Below are 9,476 nucleotides of genomic sequence, written 5' to 3'. Positions count from 1 at the left end.
GACAGGCATGGCATTTGGAGGGCTGTGATACGGGACACACAGCAGAGCAAGCTTTGTGACTGTTTCCACTCTGGGAAAAATTGTCCATCACTTCTGTGGCTTTAAAAATTTAAGCAGTTACTAGGCTGATAGGTTTAGAAACAAATCTTTTGTTCTTGTGGTTTTGCATTAATATTAAGCATGAATATATATCATATATTACATTGCTTTCCTTCTGCTCTGGGGCAGACGGCACTCTCCTTCCGAATAGGAAAACTGCCCAGCCCATGGACTCCAATTTTTGAAAGCTGTTATTCCCCCACTCCCTCCCCCCACCCCTAACCCTCCCCTTCCTCCCGACCCCTCAGCTCCGATATTAGAAAAGCCCCTCCCTCCCCCCCTCCCAGCAGCCCACCCAGGGTTAAATATTAAATAGTGCCACATTCTAAGATTCATGCATCACTGCATTTTGCTGTTGCACACAGTGCAGAGAAAGAGGGAGTTGTGTGTGTGTGCCCCTCCCTCTCTCCTCCTCTTCCTTAGGCTCTCAGATTCCTGTGCTAGTCCCACTCTGCCCTCTCCCAGCCTCCCCCATGCCCCTCTGTCCCAGACCCGTCACTGGTTGTGAACATCCTCCCTGCGGACGATCTTGTAGATGATCCAGTAGAACATGTTGAAGATGAGGAAGGCCATGGGGAAGCCGATGCGGGATATTTTGTCGATCTTCTTGGCCCTCTGGATGAAGAGTTTTCGCATCTCCTCCGGGGACTTAGATGGTGCGGGAGGGGGGTTGGTGGTGGTGTTGTTGTTGGCGCCTTTGACCGAGATGCCATCTTTGGCCTGCAGACAGGCTGGGCCCATCCCATAGGCAGAGAAGTTGAAGCGGCCCTCTCCGGCCTCATCCTCCTGGAATAGATTCAGCATGGGGCTCTACTTAAAATAAGACAGGGGCTGGGCACCCTCCCTGCAAGGCACTCCCCTGGGGGCCAGGCCAGGCCCGTCTGGTTCTCCCTGCCCCCCTGCCTCTACCGTTCCAGGTTTCCTAAGGCTCTCAGGCTGGCTGGGGAGTTATGCCTTATAGAGGGGCGCCACTTGCGTGCTGAAACAGATGCAAACCAGGGGATGGGAACGTGGCCTAGAGTCTGCAGACCAAGTCCGGCTCGGTCACTTGCTGGCCGTGTGGCCTTAGGCAAGTCACTTCTCTCTTTGAGTCTCAGGTTTTTTTACTTCATATGTTCCTATAAATGGGGGGAAAGATTCGCCCCACTACATCCAAGGGGCCTCTCTGACCATCAGAGGTTACAGATGAGCAGACGTCCCGATGCTGTTTTGTTAGAAATGGGGACAGTTTGGAGAGATCCCCTGCTTTGTCTCTGTTGTCTTCTTGCCCTTCTCCCCCACCCGTCCCCCCAGGTGGTGTGTTCTCGGGCGTGGGTTTGGGGGGAGAGCAAAGGCTGTGGGCCTCAGCCCTGTTTTACACGCTGCCAGGGAAGCCACAGCTGCTTTCTTCCTCCACGTTCGCACAGCCCTGGCACTTGTGACCTCAGACACAGCTCTGGATTAAGTTACTGTTCAAAGCCCTTCATCATTTGGCTCCAAATTACTTTTACAGGCCTTTGCCCTTCCCCTCACCTTATGCTTGGCACACCTGCCAGTTTGGTTGCACTTTGCCAGTCCCCCCTGTGCATTTCTCGCACCCTGCCTTACGCTCACTACCAACATGCCTCTGCCCGTATTCTTCTAATGTCTCCCTTTCCTAGCTCGTGGTGATCTTCTCCTGACCTGACTCGTGCAGACACTGTTGTCCACTGTCATCACATCTAGCTTTGAGACCTTCCCCTGTGAGCTCCGCGCTGGCACCGAGAGGCTCCCATTGTCCTCCCACAGGGAGACAGCCTGTCTTCCGCTTGTTCCTGTGTAGGACAGGGCTGACAGAGAACAGGAGACACCGTGTACGAGCCCCTTTCCAGCTCTGTTCCTGCCACCCTTGCTTGGGCCACACCACGGGCTTGTTGGGACAATTTCCAGCCCAGTCTTCCTACTGCCTCCCGGCCGGCCCCCTTAACCCAGCTGAATTGTCATAACACACATCTTATTGGTCATCTTCTGCTTGAACTCTTTAATGGGCTGCCACTGGCTTCAGGATAATTAAGGTCCTTGCGTGGTGAGCAAGGCCTTAGATGGCCCAGACGCTGCCCTCTCCAGGCTCATCTGTGCTATTCTCTTTCCAGCACCGTATGCACCAATCATCGCAAAATATTTACAGATATTCAGACGTGCCATGCTCTTTCTTTTTTAACCGTGGGCCTCTGCTCAGATTGTCCTCTCTTCCAGGAACGTGCTCCTAACCTCTGCTTCCAACACCTTCTCTTTCACTGAACTAAAGTCTTACTCAGAAGCCTTCCCCAAGGGCAAGAATAGACGAGGTGCCCCTGCTATGTGCTCCATGAGCTCCCTATACATCCCTTTCTGTTGTTTTTTTAAGGCTCTTATCACATTATGTTTCTTTAAAAATATATATATATATATAATCTTTATCTCTTGCAAACCTTTTTTATTTCTATGTTTTAGAGAGCGGGGGTGGGGGAAGGGCAGAGGGAGAGGAAGAGAGAGAATCTTAAGCAGGCTTCACGCCCAGTGCAGAGCCCAATGCAGGGCTTGATCTCAGGACCCTGAGACTGTGACCTGAGCTGAAATCAAGAGACTCTTAACCGGTTGAGCCACCCAGGTGCTCCACATTATGTTTCTTGATTAATGTCTGTTTCTCCCATTAGACTCTAAGCTCCATGCAGGCAGAGTCTTATTCAGGTTCATTGCACCCTCAATACTGAACATACGAACAGGGTTTCTGGACATAAGCTCAAAGCTCAGTAAATATTTGTTGAATAAGTAAATGTTTACCAGTATATCTTCACTACTCCTAGCTTCCTTTTTTTTTTTTTTTTTTTTAAATGGGGTTGTATTCTTGGCACCAGGAGGATTTGAGACATGAAAAATGCTCAAGAAATCTTTGGCAAATCGTTGAATCTGGTCCAACACCCTCATTGCAGAAAGGGGGAAAGAACATGTGCTTGGCAAATAGATCCCAATAAATATTTTTCTATGAGTAGGGCAACAGTAGAGGGTTTGTGCCAGGTCCAAGGAAAGGAGTTGGGGGCAGCTATCCAAATTACTGGACCCTGTGGCTGGAAGGGGTCTGGGTCCAGCTCTGTTGCTGCCCTTGCTGCAGGACGGGGTGCTTGAAAATGTTTTCTCACTGGGCTCTAGTTATGCAAGGGAAGCACCAAATTAATTTTATATACAGCTTTGGGCGAATTATTCTCTGCCTTCCTCATCAATTAAACATGGAAGTGGAAGGAGTGGAGGTGTGGCCTGGAGGCCCCATCTAGTTAGATGATCATCAATTTCACACTATAGCCGGGAGAAAGGAAATTCCCTAGAAATGACGGAGAGAGGCTTGCTATTCCTGTTCTCCCCAGCAGATGGCAGGAAGTGAAGGCTTGGGGATGGAGCGGTTACAATCTGGTCGTCTCCTCCTCCCAGGGAGGTTGGGAGGATGCCTGCCTAGTCTGGCTCACAGATTTCCTAATAATCTGACTAATGAGGCCGGCCAGGGAATTTGAGGACCAGATGCTTAGTGCCCAACAAATGAGGTAACATGGGAGGATGGTGGGATTTGAGGAGCCTGGCCAAGATCACAGGCTCTGAGAAACTCAGGCATGGAGCTAGTTCCTTTTCACTCACCATCTGGGGCTGGAAACCCCCTCTCCAAACTTCCTGCTGAAGGGAGGTTTCTGCAGCCCAAGTTTATACCCTGCTGATGTACAAGCCACATCCAGAGGGGCTTACTCCAAAGGAAGCACTGCTTTATGGTGAACCCAATTCTGCATCCTTGTAGTTTCTGACATTTGGGTCAATTTCAGAGTCTTTAGGAACAAGGTCACACTGATTCAGCTACACACAAGGGGCCACACAGGAGAAATGTGAATGAAGAAATGAGCCAGGGCTGACAAAATCTCCAGTCAGAAGGGACTGTGTCAAAGCAGAGAATGCATTCCCTACCTAAGGGCAATTCCAGTGCCCCAGTATCAGGCGGGATGTGAATCCAGTGGGACCAGAGGCTGTGACTTTTTGAGTGAAGATTAAAGTGTGATTTTTAAATGCTGGCACCTTATTCTAGACTTCTAGACACTGCTAGTGAAATTAAAGACAGTTGCATGTTGCATTTGATTTCTGGCTACTGGTTTTTGACCTCTGCCTTGGGATACGTCTTCGTTCTTATTTTGATCTAATAAATCGCAGGGTTGTTTTTATCTGCTTCAGGATGGAAACATTGGTGAACAGATAAGCAACTGATGGTGTATGGTCAGTGGGAGCCATGGGATCTCCAGCACCTACCCTGCTTTTGCCACTAGTGCCTCTGTGGTCCTAGTGACTTGCTCCTCCTTGCGGTTGTCATCGGCATGGAGGAGTGGACAGGATGCCCTCTAAAGGGCTCTTTCAACACGAACATGAGCTGTGAGAGAGCAAGGAGGGAACTGAGCAGGGATATCTGATCAAATCTGATAGTGGCTTTATTTATATTTCACCTGGCCCTAGAGAAAGGTTAGTTTTTCTCTGGTGTGTAAAACTGGTAGGGAGTTGGCAAGGGTGGAGGCAGCCTTTGGAGGTACTGTAGGCCCACCATACTGCACGTCTGCAGGGGGCTCCATTTGCATTTCTTTCTCTGCAAATAGTGCCCCCTGGAGTTGTGCAGTGCACAGTCTAGTGGGCTGATGCTAGGCAAATATGGACATAGTTCCTCCAAATAAGTGTCTTTTCAACAAATGTATTAACCCTCTTTTAGCAGAGGAAAGTGCAAAAAACAGCTAGCCAGTGGGGAAAAAGGAAAAATAATAAATTCCCAAGATTGTTATGTTTGGTCAGTTCCTTGCTTAGATTATTTTAATAGAGGCTAAGTATCCAATGGGCAGTAAGGACTAAAACTAGAAGTCTTTTGAGAAATCCTGTCTGGCTTGCTGCACCTAAGGTAGTTTTCTCTTCCAATGCAGATTTAGAAGGATGGTTATACCTGAACTCCCATGGACATCTTCTGTCTTGAAATGTCTGCCTCTTGCCTATGATAAACTGCTAGAAGTTAATTGAATTAGATTGCTGATGTTTAAGGAACATTCTGATGGAAATCTGTGCGTGTGTAATCATTTTATTCCCTGGCACTTGTGTGACAGGAACAAAACTTAAAGCTACTTTGTAATCTGATTTAATCCTCACCCCAGTTCCCCACTGTGCCAATTTAGTCCACTTTACAGATGGAGAAACTGGGCCCAGAAAAAGATGAGTGTGAAGTCACATAGTAAATAGTGATAAAGAGACAGGGTCCTCTGACACAGCACATTGTAGCTGGATAGACAGCTATTTGAAGTAGGTCAGTCTAAAGCTTGGGAGGGAGGGCCTTGGTGTGTGGCAGGGATGTGGCATGGCCTGACAGGTCATAGTGTATGGGTTCTTGTTTGCCCCAATCTGTTGCTGGAAAAACTTCTGGCTAGGCTGTCTGACCGCAAGGGCTCCTCTTTGTTCATGAGTTTATTCCTTTGTCCATCAGTTCAGTAAATGCCAACAGCATGTTCACTGTATGTCAGGCATTGTGTTAGGCACCAGAGACATCGCACTGAGCAAAAGTTGACATGGTCTCCACCCTTACGAAGCTTATAATTCAGTGGAAGAGATAAGCACAAAACAACTGCATCATGAATGTGTGATTATAAATCAAGATGACTGTTCAGAAGGAGGGAAACTGAGTTTTATTAGAGCATGACCTTTGCTAGCTCACACAGCATCCTTGTGCAGATGAGAAAAAATGGCACCCCTCCTTTGTAGACATATGAATTAGAATCCTTCCTCTGGCAGATACTGTCCATGCCAAAGCAGGACCTAGAGAAAAGTGCCTCGTTGGCAAGGGGGCCCATGGAGGATACAGTCTGCATGCCCATACTTGACAGCTTTGCATGAGAACCTCACTACAGGACCTCTACCTTGACCCAGGTATCAGGGAAGATGCCTCAGCTGAGAACCTGAAAATGAGTGCTTGGTTAACACTAAGTAAAGTGCACTGGGAGGGCATTCCAGGAGAGAGCAAGACGTCTGAAGTCCTGTGTATATGTTTGAGCAACAAGGGAAAAAACTAGGGTGGTTGGTGCTCAGAAAGCAAAGGAGAAAGTGAAGATGAGGCTGGAAAGAAAAGTGGGTTCTCTGATCTCCAGGGGGAGAGGTCTTTTGGGGAAATATTTATTGACCAAGGTGTGCAACCAGTTTGTTCCCACAGACAGCACTCTCCCCAATGGCATTTGCTGGTTAGAACACAGCCTCTGAGTTAGCAGAGGGTGGTGACTTTGTATAGATGGTTGGCCAAGTAGTTCTGTATTCACACCCTCATAAAGTGAGAGAATTCACTCTGAGGGAGCATCTTGTGTGATGCTCCTTTCTTGCACGTAGGAAGCAAAGGCCTGGCACCTGGACATTCTACTCAAAGATCTTCCTTTTGTGGTGCAATTCCCTTCTGGAACCAAACCCTTGGAAATAATGCAGCCTTGCTGAAGACACCAATAAACATCTTTCAGCCTGCCAAGCTTCAAGGTCACAGCTCGTTATTATCTTAGCCCCATCAGTGTTTGCTCCATCAGTTCTGCTTCAGGTGTAACCTGATCATTTCTATAGTGTTATGGTTGGAAGAGTAACTCTCTACAGGCCCAACAAGGCATTATTTATGGGAGGGGAAGTTAGGAGTTGTAGGCCTTCAATCCCTATTTTATGTCTGCCTTACCCACTGAGAAGGATGGACCAGTGAAACAAGTATCACAAGACAAGGCTGCCTGGAACTCTTCTGCTGACCACCAGCTGTCCCTCCTTAGGTAGCGATCCAAAGGCCTACCTTGTGATGTCTTCGCTTCCTCCTGAATCGGAGCAGCTCTTTGTGCTGCCGAGACACAAAGTTGACAGCAGCATACTCAAGCAGGGCTGAGAACACGAAGAGCAGGCACACTGCCATCCAAATGTCAATGGCTTTCACATAGGACACCTGGAGTGGGGGTGGGGAAGAATGCAGGGGCGTGAGGGCAAGGGAGAATTAAATATCTCAATATTTCTGCTCCTCAGTAACTCCCCCATCACTCACTGCTATTCCCTCCTCAGCTGGGATATTAGGAAAGTGCAGAGGAAAACAGAAGAAAAATGCACCAAGAAGACTGTACAAAACATTGGAGAAAATAGAATATGGTACCCAGAAGAGTAGTAAGGAGAGAAGGATGGTGTACCTCTCATGATCGTTGAGTGAAACCAAATGTTGTGTTTAGTCTAAGGGTGATAGGAACAGAAGGGTTTACCTAACATTAGAAGTAAACAGAGAATGTTAGCAAAAGTAGCAGAGTAAGATCTTAAAAAACTCTTCTCCTGTATAAGAGCAATGAGGACAACAGCAAAAATGGTCAGAATCAACTTTCTCAGAAGCTCTGTTAACCAAAGGCTAACAGCAATCTTGAAAGCATTTACTTAAAAAGTCAGCTGAATGCCAGTAAGAGCATCAAAATTTGTGGCATTAAAAAAAACCACCAGCTTCATTGAGATGAAATTCATACACCATACAATTCACACAAAGTGTACATTTCAATAGTTTTTAATACATTCAAGATATGTGCAACCATCATCATAGTCAATTTTGGAATGTTTTCACCACCTCCAAAAGAAATCTAGTAACTTTTAGCCATTATTCTTTTTCTTATTCCCGCAATTCCTGTCCACCCCCACCATCACAAGCAACCATTAATCTACATTCTCTCTCTATAGATTTCCCCATTCTGGGCATTTCCTATGAATGGAATCATACACCCTGTGGCCTTTTATGACTAGCTTCTTTCACTTAGCATAATGTTTTCAAGATTCATCCATGTTGTAGTATATATCTATATTCCATTCTTTTTTTAAAAAGATTTATTTATTTATTTGAGAGAAAGAGAGAGAGTGTCTGCAAGCAGGGGAGGAGCAGAGGGAGAGGGAGAAAATCCCAAGCAGACTCCCCTTTGAGCACAGAGCCTGCTATAGGGCTCGATCCCATGACCCTGAGATCACGATCTGAGCCAAAACCAAGATTTGGATGCTTAACTGACTGAGCCACCCAGGTGCCCCTACATTTCATTCTTTCTTATAGCCAAATAATATTTCTTTGGGGGGAGAGGCAGAGGGAGAAGCAGACTCCCTGCCGAACAAGGAGCCCGATGTGGGACTCCATCCCAGGACCCTGGGATCATGACCTGAGCCAATGGCAGACGCTTAACCATCTGAGCCACCCAGGTGCCCTAAATAATATTTCATTGTAGGGATATACCACATTTTGTTGATCCAGTCATCAGTTGATAGACATTTGGTTGTTTCTACCTTTTGGCTGTTACAAATAATGCTGCTATGACCATCTGTGTACAAGTTTTTGTGTGGACTTATGTTTTCATTTCTCTTGGGGCCTTGTGATGTTTTAACTTGCTGAATTCTCGTTCTCCTGTGCTAGCCTTGAAAACCAACAGCCTGCAAGCATAGTGAAAACCAGCATCCAGGCAATCAGTGAATGGGGCAGAACAGAGTTGGAGCTTCTTTAAAGCCCCATTCCCAGAGAACTGTCATTATTTGCTGAAAGACCCCACTCACAAGGAAGGCTGTCTTTATTTGACCTGACTTGGAGCTGGCCTAGTGTGAACAGCCTATTTCCTGGGGGCATCTGTTGAAAATAGTCAGTGGCAACTGTTGAACATCACATCAGCCTGAGGCATTAGGTAAAGTTGAAGCAAACAGTAGGTTGATTAACAAGCTTAAAAGGAAAATCTGGGGGAATGAGATATCCACAGGGGGCTTTAGAAAGCTTTGACATATTTCTGGGAATTGGTGTGCATGCTTAGGCCTGTGTGCTCCTCAGGAAAAGGCCTGAGAAGACTCCTTAGCTCTCAACTCTGGCTAACCTTGACATACTGAGCAAGCTGCAAGTGAAGGGTAAGGCAACACTGTAAACTGCCTGGCTGAGTTGTGTCCTAATACGTCCATAGAGCCCTAGGAAAAGGGAGATTTCTAGGTTCTATGCATTTAAGCAAATTTCTGTCCAATTTTAGCTAACCACCAAGCTAACTGAGTAGAGACCAGTGATCCCACACAACAAAGAATACAGACCTTACAGAATTAGTTCTGTAGTAACAAGCGTTACTAAACAAACAGCAACAACAAATCTTGAGGAGGGAGAATCTGATTTCCAGAGATGCCACATTACATTATGTAAAACATGTAATTTGCAACCAAAAATTATAAGATATGCAAAAAATAAAGGATGGCCCTGCAATGGACTAAATGTTTGTGTCCCCACCCTCCACTTCATAGATTGAAATCCTAATTCCAATGTAATGGTATTTGGAGGTGGGACTGTTGGGATGTAATTAGATCATAAGACTGGAACCCTTGTGAAGGGA

General features: G+C 46.5%; 1 protein-coding gene across 2 annotated transcripts in view; it reads right to left on the bottom strand.

Moving 5' to 3' along the window:
• Positions 1 to 434: 434 nt before the first annotated feature.
• Positions 435 to 9,476, bottom strand: part of GLRA1 (glycine receptor alpha 1) — a 79,328-nt gene continuing 70,286 nt past the window's right edge. Inside the window, exons 8-9 of one of the 2 annotated variants that reach the window (XM_025867187.2) lie at positions 6,908 to 7,054; positions 435 to 909 (exon numbers count right to left, since the gene is read on the bottom strand). In XM_025867187.2, the coding sequence (XP_025722972.1) occupies positions 595 to 909; positions 6,908 to 7,054 (462 nt within the window). In that variant the 3' untranslated portion in view covers positions 435 to 594. The remainder of the gene's footprint in view (positions 910 to 6,907; positions 7,055 to 9,476) is intronic. The other variant, XM_025867188.2, reaches the window with a different exon arrangement.

Source organism: Callorhinus ursinus, unplaced genomic scaffold, assembly GCF_003265705.2.
Source record: "Callorhinus ursinus isolate GAN/ISIS: 27379988/994484 unplaced genomic scaffold, GSC_fseal_2.0 scaffold3, whole genome shotgun sequence".
Lineage (NCBI taxonomy): Eukaryota > Metazoa > Chordata > Mammalia > Carnivora > Otariidae > Callorhinus > Callorhinus ursinus.
The sequence above is the reverse complement of the archived record's forward strand: the minus strand, read 5'-3'. Positions and strand labels throughout refer to the sequence as shown.